The sequence below is a fragment of the Barbus barbus genome (genome assembly GCF_936440315.1).
Source record: "Barbus barbus genome assembly, chromosome: 29".
NCBI classification, from domain to species: domain Eukaryota; kingdom Metazoa; phylum Chordata; class Actinopteri; order Cypriniformes; family Cyprinidae; genus Barbus; species Barbus barbus.
The window spans coordinates 8,447,605-8,468,099 of record NC_136757.1 but is presented as its reverse complement, the minus strand read 5'-3'; the positions used below and the strand labels follow the sequence as shown (position 1 = coordinate 8,468,099).

The 20,495-nt window shown below is 36.8% G+C and overlaps 1 protein-coding gene across 3 annotated transcripts in view; it reads right to left on the bottom strand.

The window, feature by feature from the left end:
- Positions 1-20,198, bottom strand: part of LOC306849493 (proprotein convertase subtilisin/kexin type 5-like) — a 45,160-nt gene extending 24,962 nt beyond the window's left edge. For 2 of the 3 annotated variants that reach the window (XM_079384564.1, XM_079384565.1), the window contains exons 1-6: positions 19,642-20,198; positions 18,064-18,168; positions 16,988-17,131; positions 14,701-14,844; positions 11,552-11,628; positions 1,183-1,271 (exon numbers count right to left, since the gene is read on the bottom strand). In XM_079384564.1, coding sequence (XP_079240690.1) covers positions 1,183-1,271; positions 11,552-11,628; positions 14,701-14,844; positions 16,988-17,131; positions 18,064-18,168; positions 19,642-19,812 — 730 coding nt within the window. In that variant the 5' untranslated portion in view covers positions 19,813-20,198. The remainder of the gene's footprint in view (positions 1-1,182; positions 1,272-11,551; positions 11,629-14,700; positions 14,845-16,987; positions 17,132-18,063; positions 18,169-19,641) is intronic. The other variant, XM_079384563.1, reaches the window with a different exon arrangement.
- Between the last annotated feature and the right edge of the window lie 297 nt (positions 20,199-20,495).

Sequence of the window (20,495 nt, the reverse complement as noted above, 5' to 3'; positions counted from 1 at the left end):
AAAGATGCATTAAAATGATGAATAGTTACAGTAATGGCTTTCATAATATTACAAAAATATATATTTCAAATAAATACAGTTTTTTTTAATTTTTCAAAGAATCACAAATAAAGTGCATCATGGTTTTTTTTTTTACAAAAATAAGCTGCACAACTATTTTCAACTCTGATATTATGCAATGTTTCTTGATCAGCAAATCAGTATATTAGAATAATTTCTGAAGAATCATGTGACACTGAAGAAATGAAATAAATTTAATTTCAAAATGTATTAATAAAGAAACAGTTATTTTAAATTGCGATAAAATTTCACAATATTACTGTCTTTACTGTAGTTTTGGTGAGCATAAGAGATTTCTTTAAAAACCTCTGAAAATCTTACCAACCCCAAACTTTTAAATAGTACTGAATATGATGTTTTCTTACATTTATAAACAGCTACACAGAATGTTCGTATATCGTGTTTAAGCCCTTATATTTTTAAATTGGTATTACGTCTTTAAACAAAATGACAAAAGTCCAAACTAGTAAAATACTAAAAAGGAGCGAAATTAATTTAATTGACTTCCAAAAAATTGACCATAATTTATAAAAGACGCCTGTGCAGGTTTTCAGATATAGAATATCAGTAGAATATTAGAAATATTAGTTTCCAATTTTAAAAATACCTTATCTGAGTGGTTCCAACTGGCAACATCCAGCAGAAGAGTGTGTTTACTACCAGTCAAAAGTCTGGATACACTAAACTCAAATATTTCTTTTGATTTCTTAACTTTCTGAACTAAAGCCTTTTCCATGAATGATTTTAATAATTCATGGAAAAGGCTTTTTTTCTGATAATGTTTGAAAAATTGGGCCCATGTATGAATTTCTTAGCAAAACTTTATTTTTATTAATAATTCTTAAATTATTACTAAATGGATAAATTGTACAGTGTGCAGAGCTGTAATCTTGTCATAGTAATCTAGCGACTTGTATATAAGCCAGTTTATTTAAATGTAACATTTTTGGTCACTACAATTCATATAGTAATTTGTGCTATTTCACACTTTTTACTGTTGTGGGGTACTGGGTGCATTCAGGGGCACTGTATTCACTGTATGTGCACGAGTAAGAACTAAAAGGCAGAATTCCCAGGTACAGCAGTGATATAAATCAGACGGTGAACGTCAGCCACACTTACCCCCAATCTTGGCGTTGTAAGCGATGCCCACTGTGCAGTGCGAGTTGTTGGCAGATGCTGCTACTTCACCAGCGCACCTCGTGCCATGCCTGAACACAACACATCAGATGATAGTGTTAGTACTGACACACATTCACTGACTGCATAAACACAGACTGGGGACCCTTACGCAAGCACAGACACTGCTGCTGACCTATTACACACTCGCTACAGAAGGAACGCAGAAGTGGACAGGATACAGAAACAGCTGGGCTGAAACTAAACATGTGCTTCCATGGCCAGCAGAGCTAAAACACAGCGGCTAAATATTTGAGATACTGAACGAAAACATTTGAGCGGTTCCTCTGCTTCAGACGCAACGTGGATACATTCCTGAGCCAAACTAAACCCACATAAATCTAATACAAATCATCCGCAAAAACACACTAAAACGCTCACTAAAGACAGAGACAGATGGAGAGAGATTCGGCTGTGGAACCTCCAGCAGTGAACAGCTGCATAGAAAAACTCATGCTACCATGGTAACCACCGTCTTCAATCTAAGCCATTTAAAAAAAAGAAACAGATCCAGGATGAGACCAGGGTTCGGTCGCAATCGCAACCATAAACATTTACAAGGTCAAAAGGTCAAAAGGCCAGAGGAACTCCCAGGTGGTCTGTGGACGCGATCCCAGTGCCAATCCAATGACTCCAGACTAAAACTATTCCAACGATTATCCAATACTGAAACATTTCATTATGTACGAAATTAATTCCAAATAACTGACCACTTCAAGTCATTACTGTTCAAAGGTTTGGGATTGTTAAGATTTGTATGTTTTTTTTAAAGAAGTAACTGTTTTCTATTGTAATATAATTTAAAACGTAATTTATTCATGTGATTTATTCATTACTCCAGTCTTCAGTGTCACATTATCCTTCAGAAATCATTCTAATATACTGATTTGCTGCTCAAGAAACATTTGTTATGGTTATCAATATTGAAAACGTTTTACTTTTTTTTTTTTTTTGACTTTCTTTGCACGTTCGCTTTGTAAACACTGGGTAGGTACTTCTGCCCACGTCACACATGCATGATTACGTAATGCGAATATTCGTGTTTACGAGCATTAGTGGTTAAAAATATAAATCTGTATTTTTTTTTTTTGAAAATGACTGATTGTTCTGCTAGATAAGACCCTTATTCCTCGGCTGGGATCATGTCAAGCCCTTTGAAGCTGCATGGAAACTGCAATTTGGACCTTCAACCCGCTGATCCCCATCGTAATCCACTAGAAGGAGAAAAATACAGGAATGTTTTCCTCAAAAACCTTAATTTCGTTTTGACTAAAGAAAGAAAGACATGAACATCTTGGATGGTAAGGGGGTGAGTAAATTATCAGGAAATTTTCATTCTGGAAGTAATGGAAGTAATAATACATAGTGGTCAACCGATATATCACAAAAGCCGAAAAAAAAGTCATTTTTCAAATATCGGCATCAGCTGAAAATTTTTTCTGTTTGGCCGATGCATTTGAGGCGGAAATTTTATTTTGGCGGCCTGAGCACACAGTGCTCACATTCCCTCACTAGTTCGCTGTCATTGTTAACAGTTCTGTCTAACTGATAGAAAATCAGTTGTCTACGAATAGAAAAAGTCTGTCAAATAATCAGATAGAACTGTTAAACAAAGGAATTAAATGTATACAAAGTATTATAATGATTGCTTTTATATTATTAGTAACAGAAAGGCAAACATAATACTTTTTCATTTGCCGTCAGCATTCAGCAAATACGCATTTATATCACTTAAAACAAATCTTTAAATGACTAATAGACATTTAATTTCACAAACTTAGTAGAATCCAGCTGTGAGATCTTGTGAAGTGTGCATGTGTATCCTGCATGATCGCGTGTGGTCCGTGCGAATTGAATGCGGACAGGAAACGCGCGATCAACAAACTTTAAACTCATGGTTTCAAATTATGCTGTGCTTTATGCATTTGCCCACGTTCATATTCTTGTAATTTTCACTGTGCGCTGTATGTAAAATGACTGTTACCTTGACTTTATTTGAACAATATGATTCCCAATGCACACAAAGTTCCCAGAATAAGTGCCCTGTTAGTTACAGTGTTTACTTCCTTTTTTATTATATTTGTATTAAATATTTATCTGTGAAAAATACTTTGTCATCTAACGTATAAGTATGTATTACATTTATTTTTTAATCCATTTTCAAATTATTAAAAATTTCTTAAATATTAATTAACATTAAATTAAATTATATCGGCAATCGGCCACCCTGCTTTCCAAGATATCGGCATCGACATCGGTTGTCAAAAAAAAAAAAAAAAAATATATATATATATATATATATATATATATATATATATATATATATATATATATATATATATATATATATATATATATATATATATATATATATATATATATATATATATATATATATATATCAGTCGACCACTAATAATGCACACAGATCGTTAATGCATCCATGGTGAATAAAAGAATAAAAAATGTGCTGACCCCAAATATTTAAATGGTACTGTATAAGTTCAGAATTTTTTTTTGTTTATTTTACCGTAAGCCAGGGGTCAGCAACCTTTGGGAATGAACTGCTATTTTTGCTATTTTTTATTTTTCTGGTTAACCCCTGTGCCTTTGACTAGCAATAGGAAGTAGCAAATCATGGTTTATAACAGTCATGTAAACCAAAGGCTATTGGTGCAAAAAAAAAAAATAAATAAACTTTCATACTTATATATATATATATATACACACAGTGGTGTGAAGAAGTGTTGGCCCCCTTCCTGATTTTTTATTATTTTGCATGTTTGTCACACTTTAATGTTTCAGATCAAACTAATGTAAATATTAATCAAAGATAACACAAGTAAACACAACATGCAGTTTTTGAATGAAGTTTTTTATTATGAAGGGAAAACAAAATCCAAACCCACATGGCCCTGTGTGAAAAAGTGCTTGCCCCTAAACCTAATAACTGGTTGGGCCACCCTTAGCAGCAACAACTGCAATCAAGCGTTTGCGATAACTTGCAATGAGTCTGTTACAGCGCTGTGGAGGAATTTTGGCCCACTCATCTTGGCAGAATTGTTGTAATTCAGCCACATTGGAGGGTTTTCGAGCATGAACCGCCTTTTTAAGGTCATGCCACAGCATCTCAATAGGATTCAGGTCAGGACTTTGACTAGGCCACTCCAAAGTCTTCATTTTGTTTTTCTTCAGCCATTCATAGGTGGATTTGCTGGTGTGTTTTGGATCATTGTCCTGCTGCAGAACCCAAGTTCGCTTCAGCTTGAGGTCACGAACAGATAGCCGGACATTGTCCTTCAGGATTTTTTGGTAGACAGCTGAATTCATGGTTCCATTTATCACAGCAAGTCTTCCAGGTCCTGAAGCAGCAAAACAGCCCCAGACCATCACACTACCACCACCATATTTTACTGTTGGTATGATGTTCTTTTTCTGAAATGCTGTTTTACTTTTACACCAGATGTAATTGGACACATACCTTCCAAAAATGTCAACTTTTGTCTCGTGAGTCCACAGAGTATTTTCCCAAAAGTCTTGGGGATCATCAAGATGTTTTCTGGCAAAACTGAGACGAGGCTTTATGTTCTTTTTGCTCAGCAGCGGTGTTCATCTTGGAACTCTGCCATGCAGGCCATTTTTGCCCAGTCTCTTTCTTATGGTGGAGTCATGAACACTGACCTGAAGTGAGTGAGATGTTGTTGTGGTGTCTTTTGTGACCTCTTGGATGAGTCGTCACTGCGCTCTTAGGGTAATTGTGGTCGGCCGGCCACTCCTGGGAAGGTTCACCACTTTTTCACACAGGGCCATGTGGGTTTGGATTTTGTTTTCCCTTCATTTAAAAAAACCTTCATTTAAAAACTGCATGTTGTGTTTACTTGTGTTATCTTTGATTAATATTTACATTTGTTTGATCCGAAATATTAAAGTGTGACAAACATGCAATAAAATAAAAAAAAATCAGGAAGGGGGCCAACACTTTTTCACACCACTGTGTGTGTGTGTGTGTGTGTGTGTGTGTATGTATATATATATATATATAAAAATAATATATATCTATCTATCCATATCCATATCCATCTATATCCATCTCTATATATCTCTATATCTATCTATCTATATCTATCTATATATATATATATATATATATATATCTATCTATATCTATCTATCTATATCTATATATCTATATATATATATATATATATATCTATATATATATATATATATATATATATATATATATATATATATATATCCCAATATCCCAAAATTCACGTAAAACTATACAGATTGCTTGTTTGATGGTGTCTGCTTGTATTGCAACGCCTCTGCAGCTTCTCTCACTATTTTCATGATGAAAATATTTGTATTCGACATTTCAGAATGTTTTATGAAACAGAGCTTGCAGAACTTGTACATTAGCTTTCACATAGTTGTGTAAAGTATTATTTAGGCGTAAAAACAAATTGTTTGGACATTTTACACGTCATTCAGACAGTCTTTTCCTGTCTAACTTATTATATGCCAATAGTCAAAATCATGCTCTGTGAGACAAAGTCACATCTGCTAGCAGAATACAGGTCAATGAGAAAACCAGACACACAAACCACACCTGAACAGAACATTCCAGCATTTCAGCATTTCCAGAACCACACAAGACACTGAAACCTTTCCTACGTTCCCTAAAAAAAACTGATAATCATATTTTATGTAACATATAAACCCATTTACCATACAGAACATACACTGTCCACAGCCACACACTCATGATGTTGTGCTGCACATTTGACATACAGCTTAAAGGTCAGACTGGGTCAATAAACAGCAGTTCCACCGAAAGTCTAGTGCAAAGCCCATGTTCATCTGTCAGATATATGAACTTCCAATATTTACAATACAGCTGCTCGGTCACTCAGAACGACCCCCGGCGGTGAAACTCGCGGTCAAAACCCACCGCAGGGAAATAAAGACTCACATTACACAAACTATCAGCAGAGGAACCAACACAAAACATTCCAACACATAAAAGATCAACAGCTTGTGTAGGATAGTGGCCAAACGACAGGGGAGACTTTACTGAATCACTCAATAAACACCAAAAAAGAGTCATGGTCAGAATTATTAGCGCTCTTGGTAAAACTGAGCAAAGGCGGCTGTGAAAATAAATCTGCATTGTTTATCCTTTTCATCGAAGTAAATCAATGCACATTTGCCACAATTATTAGCATCCCCAGGAATTATTATAGAGTAAAATATTTTCCCATTTAATGAACATGAAATTATTCAACCATGATTTCCTGTTTCACAAAAGTATAAATGTGAGGGATCACAAAAGGCCAAATTAATCATCCATCACAATGAGAGAAACCAAAGAATATAGTTCTGATGTGCAGAACGAGATTGTTGAGCTTCACAAAATAGAAATTGGCTGTAAGAAAGAAGCTAAATCATTGAAAATTCACACTTCCACCATCAGGGCAATAATTAAGACGTTCCAATCAACAGAAAATGTTCAAAATCTGCCTGAAGAGGACGTGTGTCCATTTAGTCTTAAAGGGATAGTTCACACAAAAAATAAAGAGCTTCTGAAGTGAAGCGATGCATGTGTGTAAGAAAACCATCCATATTTAAAACTTTATAACATTTTAATCTCTAGCTTCCGCTAACTGTCGTGTGCACATTCATGAGAAAGTGGCGTTCCAGTGGATGACGCAGGACGTAGCGTAAGCTCAAGTGAGAATACGCTAGTCATGCGAGAACCAAGCTTTGTTTACAGCAAAGGAAAACCATCTTACGCAGTGAATTGCTGTCACTATCCTCTGACATTTTTTTTTTTTTTACAAATGCTTATTTTGTACTTCTAATTCATGACCGGTCTTTTGTTTTGCTCTCTCCGCTGCACTTCCATGTCACTTCTCACTGGATTTTACACTATGCCTACGTCATCCACTAAAACGGCACTCGCTCATAAACGCACGTACAACATTTAACGGATTACAGTTTACAGTTTAGAAACCTGCAAGTATGGATATTTTCATGTGGAGCACTTTTTATGATGGATTGATGCACTTTTTTGGGCTTCAAAACCTTGACCCCCTTTCCCTACCATTATAAAGCTTGGAAGAGCGAAGACGTTTTTTAAAATAACTCCGACTGTATTCATCTAAAAGAAGAAAGCAATATACACCTAGGATAGCTTGAGAGTGAGTAAATCATGTGAGCAATTTACTTTTTTGGGTAAACTATCCCTTTAAAGCAAGGTGAGGAGGATAGTTTGTGTGGCCAAAGACTCTTGAGAAAAATAGTCGAGTCTCGGGGTCAGAAAGCCTCAAAAATGATCAAACAGCACCTACATCACCACAAGTTGTTTGGGAGGGTTTCAGGGAAAAAAAAACCATCTGCTCTCATTCAAAAACAAACTCCAGCATACTACTGGAACTTCAAACAGGAGTTCTATGTACAGATGAAACTAAAAATTAATCTTCTTTGATACAAACCCTAATCTAACCAATTTTATATAATAATAATAAATATAATAATAAATAGTTATACACAAATAATACAATAAATTGCTCATTATTAACAAAGTATATTATAAATATGAAAAAATATATACATTTCATTTCAAAAAGCTTTTATTAGGCAAACGCACAGTTATGAAATTATAACCTGAACAGATGTTAGCCAATCATAAAGCAGGTCATTTACATACGCAACTCTTAAAGCCAAATCAGCCAATTTAATTTTCTGCTCCGAGGGAACTGGAAAGAAGTCATAACTAAATTTTGTTTATAGCAAATAATCTCAACTAACATTAGAAGACTTTGAGAAAATAAAAATGGTAGAAGAAATGTAGGATATGCCCAATTTAAAGGAGTTAGTTGCCATATAGTCGTCTATACTTCCTTTATGAGGTGAGAACTTTTGAACTTTCTGCACTCGAAGCCTTACAGAGACAGAAGAAGCCAGGGCAGGAGGTGGATGGTATTCTATAGAGCATGTCTATACATGAAGACCTAAACCTCCCTCTCGGTCTCCAACACACGCTTCCTCCTGAAAACAGTGACAGCGTCAAACACTCCCCTTTTCCTCGGGACACGGAAATACTTCTAATGGGGCTCCTGAAAGTGTAAATTAAGAGGGGGAATAGTGCTCACGAAAGCAAAACACTTTCAGTGTACGTGCACTCACATACAGACACCTCCAGAAGGGGATTTGTGGAGCATTTAGAGGTGTCTGATACAGGCAAGGCAAAAATCACTATTACTATTGCTCATTCTTAGGGATATGCATTACATGTCAGCACATACAGTGCCCTCCAAAAGTATTGGAACGGTAAGGCCAATTCCTTTATTTTTGCTGTAGACTGAAAACATTTGGGTTTGATATCAAAAGATGAATATGAGAGATTAACATTTAAGCTTTTATTAACAGGTATTTTCATCTGGATCTGATAAACAACTTAGAAAATAGCACCTTTTGTTTGAACCCACCCATTTTTCATGTTACCAAAAGTATTGGAACCGATAGAATTAACATAGATTAAAGTGAAAAGACTTAATATTTAGTTGCAAATCCTTTGCTTTCAATAACTGCATCAAGCCTGTGACCCATTGACATCACCAAACTTTTGCATTCTTCTTTTGTGATGCTTTTCCAGGCTTTCACCGCAGCCTCTTTCAGTTTTGGGGGGTTACTCCCTTCAGTCTCTTCTTTAGCAGGTAAAATGCATACTCTACAGGGTTTAAGTGTGGAGATTGACTTGGCCAGTCTAAAACCTTCCACCTCTTGCCCCTGATGAACCCCTTTGTTGTTTTGGCATTATGTTTTGGGTCATTATCTTGCTGCGTGATGAAGGATCTCCCAATCAGTTTGGCTGCATCTTTCTGTAAATTGTCAGGCAAAATATTTCTGTAGACTTCTGAGTTAATTTTGCTGCTGCCATCATGCGTTACATCATTAATGAAGATTAATGAGCCTGTCCCAGAAGAAGCGATGAAAGCCCAAGCCATTACATTACTTGTGTAATGTGTACTATAATGTACACCTGTGTACTCTGTGTTTCAGATCAGCTTGTATGTTTGGGATCATGAGCAGATCCTTTCTTTCTCCAAACTTTAGCCTTTCCATCACTTTGGTCCATAAAATCAGTCCATAAAACCTTGTCCCAGAATTGTTGAGGCTCGTCTCCTGTTCTGCTTGCTAATGAGTGGTTTGCATCTTCTGGTGTAGCCTCTGTACTTCTGTTCATGAAGTCTTCTGCAAACAGTAGATTGTGATACATTTACTCCTGCCCTCTGGAGGTTGTTGCTGATGTCACTAACAGTTGTTTTAGGGTCTTTCTTTACAGAATGTTTCTGTCATCAACTGCAGATGTTGTCCTTGATCTACCTGTTTGAGGTGTGTTACTTAGTACACCAGTGGTTTCTTTCTTCCTCAGGAGGTTCCAAATGGTTGTACTTGCTATTGCCAGTGTTTGTGCAATGGTTTGATTTTTCATCTTCTCTCAGCTTCACAATTGCTCCTTTTTCACCCATAGACACCTCTCTGGTCTTCATGTTGGCTACACGTCTAACTAACTATAAATGCAGTCTGCACGGATCTGAAACTGAGCGCAGACATTCAGTGCTATTTATTGTTTGAATAATCAATTAATAGGACACACCAGGGCAACAAAACACACCTGTCAATCACATGTTCCAATACTTTATAACATGAAAAATGGGTGGATTCAAACAAAAGGTGCTATCTTCTAAGTTGTGTATCAGATTCAGATGAAAATACCTGTAAATAAAAGCTGAAAATGTTAATCTCTCATCTCATATTCATCTTTTGATGTCAAACCCAAATGTTTACAGTCTACAGCAAAACTAAAGGAATTGGCCTTACTGTTCCAATACTTTTGGAGGGCACTGTAACTCGTCCTGCACCATTTGAACTGCGGACATGAATCATCTCTCAAATCGCGCAGATTGAGGAGAGGTGTGCTATCACTTTCCTAAAATTATAATACAGGGGAAAAATCTGAAATTAAATTAAAACAAAACATTTAAAATGAACAAAAATGAGAAATGTTGCCTCTGAAACTAGCTTACATAAGTTGAAGCTAAAACTAGAAATAACCAAAACTGAACTAATACAAGAAAAAATAAATATATTAAACCATAATAGCAATATTAAAAAGATGAAAAAAACTTAAATTAGAAATGCTCATTTCAAATAATAAATGAAGCAATAGCAATATTAATAGTAGTAATAAAACAAAATGACATTTAAATAAAAACAAAACGACTACAAATAAAATGAAAAAAAAAATGAAAATAAAAAAATAAAAAGCCAATACAAAATATTAATAGAAACTAATAGTAAATAAATTAATAAAATAACACTGCACAATACATAATTTCTTTGTTTTGATTTAAAGACCAAATGTGACCAGTTTGTAGAAATTAACTTTCAAATATAGCACACCAGATTATTTACAGTAATTTTGTTGCTTTTATGATGTCGTATTATATTTTGAATCTGTTACAGTCAGTAGATAGCCTTGTGAACATTCTTGAAAATTTCTCCTTTTGCGTTTCACGAAAGAAAGAAAAACGAAACATCAGGAATGGCATGAGAGTGAGTAAATTCCTTTCATTCAGGGATACTTTACTCTATGAAGGGAGCAGATGAGGTTCAGTTTTCACTCATCAGTTGCAGAATTGCATTGCACTGGAGCTCCTCACAGAAACGGCAACGGCACAGAGGATCAGAGCCCGGGCCAAGCTTTCAGTCTGAACGGTCCAAAAAAGCTGCAGAGCCATCTGGCACAGGCTCACACACACTGGCAGAGTGGCAGCCACGAAAACACATGGGGGCCTCCACCCACTCACCAAACACACCCATATACACACACAATAAACCAAATATCAACATTCAACACTTCCAAATACACACTGATCTTGTGCCAACATTTCTACACACACACGCATAATCTCTCACAGAAAGCTAATTCCAAAAATCCCTTTTTGTCAAACAAACATGCCAAATACACTTACTTCTACACACTCCGATTGCAAACCAAGCGCCGTATTTACTCATACACCTAAAAAAAAACTCAAACGCACAGAAAGCAAACTCCAAAAACCCACATTTACCAAACAAACATGCCAAACACTCTTACTAGCGCACAGATCAGAAGCCAAATACCCACATTCACACACACCACAGAGAGGACTGTATAAACAAAGCCTTTCCAGGGTTTTAATGACCTGATATGCTCAAAGAATTGAGCATGTGCGTGCGTAATGAACTTCACTCTTACTTGTTCTCATTACTGGCATCATATCGGGGCATGGGATCCATGTCATTACCGTTCACATCATAACTGGCCTCATTATCCTGCAAAAAAAGAGAAAGACACATGAGAACATGGTCAAAAGTGGATTTGTCCGTCCATTATGTGAATGTGCCAATTAGGACACTTAAAAAATGATAAACGTGAACAAAATAGTACATAGTTTTTGGAATGTAACATGTGAATTTGGACATGTACTTTCAGGACAGAGCTTATATAAACATAAACATCCGTCAATATACAATTTGTCTTTGTTTTGCTCACTTGCTCTGATCTAAATCATAGTTTTTAGGTTGCCAATGAATATTTGATGGCAAACATGTTGGAAATTAGCTGATATGCTGTTTATTAAATGATGAGCTGTTTTCCCACAAAAGCAGTTCACTGAGCGTAGTGAAACCTCTCCTCCATTGGCATTCATTCAAAAAATGGTCTCCGATCTCCTTCTCTGTGAACCTTTGCACCTTGCACTTAATGCCTGATACCTCGACCTTAAAGGGATAGTTCACCCAAAAATGCTGCCATTAATTACTCACCCTCATGTCGATCCAAACCTGTAAGACCTTTGTTCATCTGTGGAACACAAATTAAGATTTTTTTTATGAAATCCAAGAGCTCTCTCATCCTGCATAGACAGCAACATAACCGAAATGTTTAAGGTCGAGAAACATATTAAGGACATAGTTAAAAGTCCATGTGACATCAGTCGTGAGCACACATCGAAGACTTACACAGAAGAGAAGAAAATGTTGAATTAAGCTGCTATTTTTGTTTTCTTTGCACACAAAAAGTATCTCATAGTTCTCATAGCTTCATAACATTACAGTTGAACCACTGATGTCACATGGACTATTTTATCAATGTCCTTACTACCTTTCTGGGTCTTGAACGTGTCAGTTGCTTTGCTGTCTATGCAGGATCAGAAAGCTCTCGGATTTCATCAAAAATACCTTAATTTGTGTTCTGAAGATTAATGAAGGTCTTATGTGTTTGGATTGACATGAGGGTGAGTAATTAATGACAGAATTTAAATTTTTTGTGTGAAATATCCCTTTAAAGCCTGAAACTGATACTGTGTTTTACCCAAATTCTAAGGCAGTATCACATGTATCCCAGAACTCATTGCAATAAGTTCAATGGGGAAAAAATGTAAGATTTCAGACGAGATGAGAAAAATGTTATAAATAAACAAACATTCTGTTCAGTTCTAAAAGGTCTCGATAAAATAGCTCTATGTAATTAAAATGGATTTTTACCCTATATTTTGGTATGCAATATACTTTATGCTATAGGGGGATTTTGACATTAGCTTAGCATCATGCTAACGTTAACTCCATGGACCTTCTCATTTCTAGGGATCAAAAGTCTTCATAGTTGGGTAAACCATTTTTAGTGGTGAATGGAAACTACATTAAATAATTTTTACATTTACATTTTCCCCAATAGCAAAAGAATGTGTTAGTTTTCTAAAAATTTAAGGTGAAGTTAATAAAACACAAAGTATTGTAAATGTACATAATTTCTTTTCAAAATAACATAAGAAATACAATGGAAAAGCAGCACAGTGAACTACAAAAACAAGCTCTGTGTGAACAGCCCCTTAGAAGGTATCTGCCTGTATAGTCAGTAGTCAGCGAGTCGGTTCACTAGGCTTTGGAACAGAGCAAGTATGTTAGAATATCATGCTGATATTCTCCTCTTACTATTTCTGAAGTACATATAAAAAGTTTCTGTAAGAAAGCAATACCTGGATGACAGACACAATGTGCAACATACACTGACCGGCCACTTTATTAGGTACACCTGTTCAATTGCTTGGTAACACAATTTGGTATCAAATCAGAATGGGGAAGAAAGGGTATTTAAGTGACTTTGAACGTGGAATGGTTGTTGGTGCCAGACGGGATGGTCTGAGTATTTCAAAAACTGCCATTTCTAGGGTTTACAGAGAATGGTCCGAAAAAGAGAAAATATCCAGTGAGCGGCAGTTGTGTGGACGAAAATGCCTTGTTGATGTCAGAGGTCAGAGGAGAATGGGCAGACTGGTTAGAGATGATAGAAAGGCAACAGTACCTCAAATAACCACTCGTTACAATCAAGGTATGCAGAATACCATCTCTGAACGCACAACACGTCGAACCCAGAAGCAGATGGGCTACAGCAGCAGAAGACCACACCGGGTGCAGCTCCTGTCAGCTAAGAACAGGAAACGGAGGCTACAATTCACACAGGCTCACCAAAATCGGACAATAGAAGATTGGAAAAACGTTGCCTGGTCTGAGGAGTCTCGATTTCTGCTGCAACATTCAGATGGTAGGGTCAGAATTTGCCGTAAAGAACATGAAAGCATGGATCCATCCTGTCTTGTCTCAACGGTTCAGGCTGGTGGTGGTGGTGTAATGGTGTGGGGGATATTTTCTTGGCACACTTAGTACCAATTGAGCATCGTTTAAACGCCACAGCCTACCTGAGTATTGTTGCTGACCATGTCCATCCCTTTATGACTAAAGTGTACCCATCTTCTGATGGCTACTTCCAGCAGAATAATGCATCATGTCACAAAGCTCAAATCATCTCAGACTGGTTTCTTGAACATGACAATGAGTTCACTTTACTCAAATGGCCTCCACAGTCACCAGATCTCAATCCAATAGAGCACCTTTGGGATGTGGTGGAACGGGAGATTCGCTTCATGGATGTGCAGCCGACAAATCTGCAGCAACTGCGTGATGCTATCATGTCAATATGGACCAAAATCTCTGAGGAGTTTCCAACACCTTGTTGAATCTGTGCCACGAAGAATTAAGGCAGTTCTGAAGGCAAAAGGGGGTTCAATCCAGTACTAGCAAGGTGTACCTAATAAAGTGGCCAGTGAGTGGACAACAAAGCACATTACATAGAAGACTGTTTCTTCAATGCAATGTGGTCAACCTGACCTACCATTTCTACAGCAACAAATTAATCTCTTATTAAATATCAAACGCTTTTTTATTTTTATTATAAATTGGTATTGTGGTTTTACAAAAAGTTGACTAAACATGTAACCACTCATAAGTATATAATACAAAAATGACATATAAAAAAACAGTCATACACACAAACACAAATACACTTACATAGTTCTGTATGAGATCTGGGTGGTTCCTCTCAATACCGTCATCCAGAATGGTAACCACCACATCCTTCCCCGTATAGCCTCTCTTCCACGCGCCCACGATATTCATGTCAGACTGACAGTTATGAATGTTATCATTACAGTGCTACAAAGACAAAGATAAAAGAGTATGTGAAGCAATATAATCAGGTGAACAGTAACATACACTACTGTTCAAATGTTTGCAGTTGGTAAGATCTTTGTTACTGTAAAGAACTAATACTTTTATTCATCAAGGATGCATTACATTGATCAAAAGTGACAGTAAAGACATTTATTATGTTACAAAATGTATAAACCTCAAATAAATGCTGTTCTTTTCAACTTAATATTCATCAAAAGATCCTGAAAAAATATTATCAAGGTTTTAACACTGATAATAATAATAAATGTTTATAAGCAGCAAATCAATCAGCAAATTATAATGAATTCTGAAGGATCATGGGACACTGAAGACTGGAGTAATGATGCTGAAAACTCAGCTGTGCATCACAGGAATAATTACATTTTAAAATATATTCAAATAGAAACCAATTTTAAATTATAAAAATATTTCACAATATTACTATATTTTTGATCAAATAAATGCAGCTTTGATGAACATAAGAGTCTTCTTTCAAAAACTTTAATCTTAAGAATCTTACAGACCCCAAACCTTTGAACAGAAATGTACATTTTGAAGGATTATTATCATAAATAAATTAGTGTTTATGTTTGCAAATACAAAGAAAATTTGGGTCTTCTGGTTATTTAAAAAAAAAAAAAAAGACTGAGATACAGCGTAGGGTGGATTCGATCCCACATCTCCCACGATTACCACAGCTCAATGTGTCTGCAACATGCATGCAAAACACAAGGCCACAGTAAAATCCTGGCTATTTTGGTGCCTTTAAAATCCCAAGCATGTGGTAACAAGCTAGCATTATTTTTTAAACATATCTTTGTAAATTACTGCATCATTCCTCATGCATCTCAGACACTGTTATTACATGCGTCACTTGGAACCAAATGTACAGTTTCCTAGAGTTGGAATTAGACCCCATCCTGGAAAGCCAAGTTTATTTGCTCCCAAAGTACAACTCGCAGGTCAACAAGAGAAACCTGAGCCAAATGGATGCATTCAGGTCAAAGTATTAATGTTATCTGAGCCATATTAACCATTGACAGAGCTGTAACAACCCATTAGAGAACAAGCGCTTAGTTCACTCTCGCCATTTCAGTTGAAGCTATAAATACGATCGTAGACAGAAAGTGATAACAACAATTGCCATGTGTGCTATGACTCAAGGTTTCAGCCGCAGCTAAAGTGCAACCTTTCATTCATTCTGGAAAATCTAAATGGCTGTTTACCATGTAAAAAAAAAAAGTGTAAGGATGTCTTCACATTCCCTACGTGCTCATCGGCTCTCGTGAGCTGAGGAACATGACAGCTATGAAAACAAGAGCCTGTTTGTACAATTACCTCACAGAAAATGTCTCCCCTAGACGTTATGTTAGAGCTTAGGAAAGTTCAATGTATCTCTCTGGGTGGTTTTCACATGTAGAAACTCTGCTAATCTGGTGTGACAGGCATCGTTTCCTTTGAGCGAGATTTAAACGGACAAATTGGTTTTAGTTAAAAACACCAAAGTTTTACTACCTGCCATCGCGTTTTAGTGAAAAGCCGTCTTGAAGAGCAAAAGATTAGCTTGGTTTTGCATTTAACTAAACACAACATGATACATTGTCTTTAATGAAAGCATTCAACAACACATTTCAATTCAATAATGGGCTGCTGACTTAAACAGAAAACTCAGCTGCAAATAACATGAGACGTGACTTGATTTTATCTGTCTGGATTTGAAGTTAGTTATGATATTATTGGATAATAAGATCATAATATAATAGTGTTTATCTCAAAGTTTCACCTTTTCATTGATCACTGTGGGATTTGTGAGGCATAAGGAAAAAACGTACTGTGAAAAAAGCTTTACAAATAAATTGAACAGAGTCATTTTCTCCTTGGTCTGTGTGCCAGCAAAAAAGTTATTTCTGAGGAGAAAGAAAATAAATTTTCATGCTTGAATACAAACATGACGTTTGCCTTTCAGACTAAGATGTGCTTGATGATTCATTTACTGTTAGACCTTGGTTAAGGTTTTTTTGCAGTAGGAATTGATGAAAACCATGACAAAGATCAAGACTTTAGTGTTTTTCAATGTTAGCAATTCAGAAGAACGATGTACAGCATGTTGATTAAGAATACTCACTATGTACCACATACTGTTCCATTTAGCATCATTGAAATAAATGGAGCTGGGCTGGGCCATACTGGACTGTACAGGACCAGGATATGAGGGTTTATAATCTCGCTTTGTTCTCCTCTTCACCACCTGCTGTTGCACCCACTCCACCTGAGAAAGAAGGAGAAGAGATCCTTAAGGAACTGACAAACACCAACATTGTTTCATGACATTTATTTTCTTTGACATTCATCCAGATGGCTACTGGATCACAATAATGAGAAAAAAAATTAGAATTATGGAGGAAAATATGCTTAATTATAAAGAAAGTAATGTCACAATACAAAAAATTTTAATATATAGTATTAACTTTCCTTATATACAATACCATACCTTAATTTTCCTTTCAATATTGGGGTGAAATATACATGTTATTATGTGACAGGCTTCATTCATGTAGCTCACAAACATGTTTGACAAATTATATGGTTAAAAAATCCATGAATTGGCTATTTTTTTTAAAGGAATAGTTCACTCAGAAATTAATATTATGTCATTATTCACCCTAATGTTTTTTCAAACCTGTATGATTTTCTGTCCTCTGCCGAATAAAAAACGCGAACGGTTACGAGACACCAGTAGTTTTTGGCATCAATGATGTCAAGCTAGTAGATACATCTTGAGATACCAGATTTCTAAATATATAAAATATGAATGAGATTTGAAAGCTACGGTGGGGAAAAAAAAAATAATTCTCATTCTCAGTTTTTGCTTTATAAAAGTGCTTTGTCATTTTTACAGACTGGTCACCATTCAGTTTAGTTGTATGGAAAAGAACAGCGTGAACATTCTGCCAAGTATCTCTTTTTGTGTTCCACAGAAGACAGACAACCAAATGTTATGAATGACACAGCGATTAAAAGATGGCATTATTTTAAATACTGATCAGATAATTGTCGAATACACAAAGCATTGTTCGGGAACAGAACAGTTTACTTGCATGGTGCAACAGTTGTTTTGAAAACACTATGAGTTCTAGTCATTGAGGAGCAATATAAACCATAGAACACACAGGTGTGGGGTTGTCATAGTGACAGCCTGACCTTTGGCTCCATGGAGATGAAGCTGTGCGTGCCTCTGCTGAAAAGCGTCGACCTTTTTATCGTCCGGCTGTGGAAGAAATGGTAGTACTCCTTCAGATCACCAATCTACAAGAACAACACACAAAACTGTCATTTACTGTATCAGAATCACTACATTACACCAGCACATCACAAAATAACAGGTTGCAAAACAAGAATCCAACCACGCTGCTATTCTAAGTAACTAAAAAAAGCATATCGGGGCAGGCAAGTCTAATATGTAACAATATTGGTATGAATAAATAGGAAAGAGCTACAGCAACATTCACCGAAGGCACGCTGAAACCGGCTTGCATCATTAATTATTTAGGATGTCATTGACTGGAAGATTGGTTACTCAAGAGGCTGTATCACTTTCCACTGAACAGATTCATTTGACAAGTGCAATAACACCAGGCAGCCATGACACATTCTCCACAGACTACTGTACTCCATAGGGATGCACAAGTCTGCCATAAAAAACAATGACTCCTGAAGTCATTGATAAGCTTTGCCAGTAAACAGTCAATCAAATGGGCTTATGGTGCTTTTAAACTGCTTTGGAATTAACTTGATGTAGGAAACTTCTGGCTTCATAAAGAGCATCTTACACAAACACATGGGCTACAACTGGCTCACATTCCTGGATCCTATAGCAGATTCCCACAGGAGGACGCAAAGTTCAGGAATACTTAAACTTTCATAAATAGGGACTTTGGAGGTGACAACCTTGCGGTTGAGGAAAGACCTCTTCACTGGCACAATATGTACAGATGAGCGATGAGATAACACATCGTGAAACCAGACACTGAGCACGGTCTCTGTGAAATCTCTAGCCACATGGCAGATCTGAGATCTGACTGAAGCACAGAGCAAAGTTTAAGGCTCCACCATAAACTTACATTAACCTATTATTTGTTTAAAAGCACCAGCATTTTTTCCCACTAAAGCACTTTAATTTTTAGTTCTACAAACCTTGGCTTGACAAATTAAGAAACAGCTGCAATATATGTAATTTTAATATCAAGTATTCTAAGTATTTAATTTGAACACACAAAACGTGAAAGATGTAACACTTTTAGCCTGTGTAACATTTTCAGCATGTTACAGTGAATGTTACACATCATGAATCCTGCTGAGGCTACATGTAATTCATAACTTCAGTTTCTACCTTATAACTTTATAATACAGAAGTACACATAAAAATAATTTGTTACCATTCATAACTAACAGAAAACAGCAGATATATCCACTAACACGCAGGAAAGTTTCAAAAACACCTGTTGCTGTTGGGAGACCTGTTTGTTCACTGGGTTTTACTCTAGGAACTGGATATTTTTGCGCTAAAACCGAGTCTTCAGGCAGATTAATGAAGATTAAAGTCTTGAAAACGTGCATTTATCAGTCTGAATTATAAAACACAACTCTGGGAAACTTGTGTGTAAAGCTTCCAGCCTTGACGTTTGAACTTGAACTGAGGGGAAAGAGCACTGGACAGCAAATAAGATGAAATAACACACGTGAAACGCTTCAAAACATGTTTGTGCAGGACTCACGTACCTGGCCCAGGTTTCTGTACCCATATTTACTAGCGATATGGTCCGCTTGCTCAGGTCCGCCGGCTATCCGAACAGCCCAGTGGTTGGTGTAAATCCGAGCTTTGCACGGAGAAGACGAGAAAAAAACCAAGCACAGCGAAACCAAGACGCACCGGAGGCTGTTCAAAACCATCTTTCGCTATCTCTCTCTCGCCTTGACTCTCCGCAGCACCCCCGGTTTAGGAAAACAACCAAACTTCGCCTCGCCGTTCAGCGGGGATTCTCATAGAAGTGTCGCTTGAGCTCCACATATACTCAGCAGAGGGAGAGCGGAGGATACGAGCCTCGGAACGCTTCAGTCTGCAGCGCATCGGCCGCGCACTCCGACGCCACGGAGAGAGAGAGAGACGCGAGAGTCTGTTTGCACAGCTTTGGCTTGATTTGTTCTCTCAAGACAGTGCCGTTACTTCTGCCTTTTTTTGTGAAGTGGAGATATGGCTCTAGCGCCTCCCTCAAATAACTACAGAGAGAGTCGGGAGAGTACGGACAACGAGCCGTGTGGGGTTACCGGGGCTCCGCAGGGTCTTAAAGACACACCGCGTTCCTTCAGCACAGATCCGGCTGCGTTGTCACATTCATCACAGCGATGAGATTCCCAGAGCCTTCTGTGAAGAATAAGCTTGACAGAGTATACTGTTCTGGGTTATTTGTATATTTATAGCCAGTCATGTAGTGAGTATCAATTTAATTGGCCATGCTTACATTTAATGTAACAGCACTGGACGTTTCACAGTTTGTTCTATCCCCATGATCAAAGAATTTTGAGGAAAAAAGTCCGAATTCTTAGATTTAAACTCAGATTTCAGAGAAAAAAAA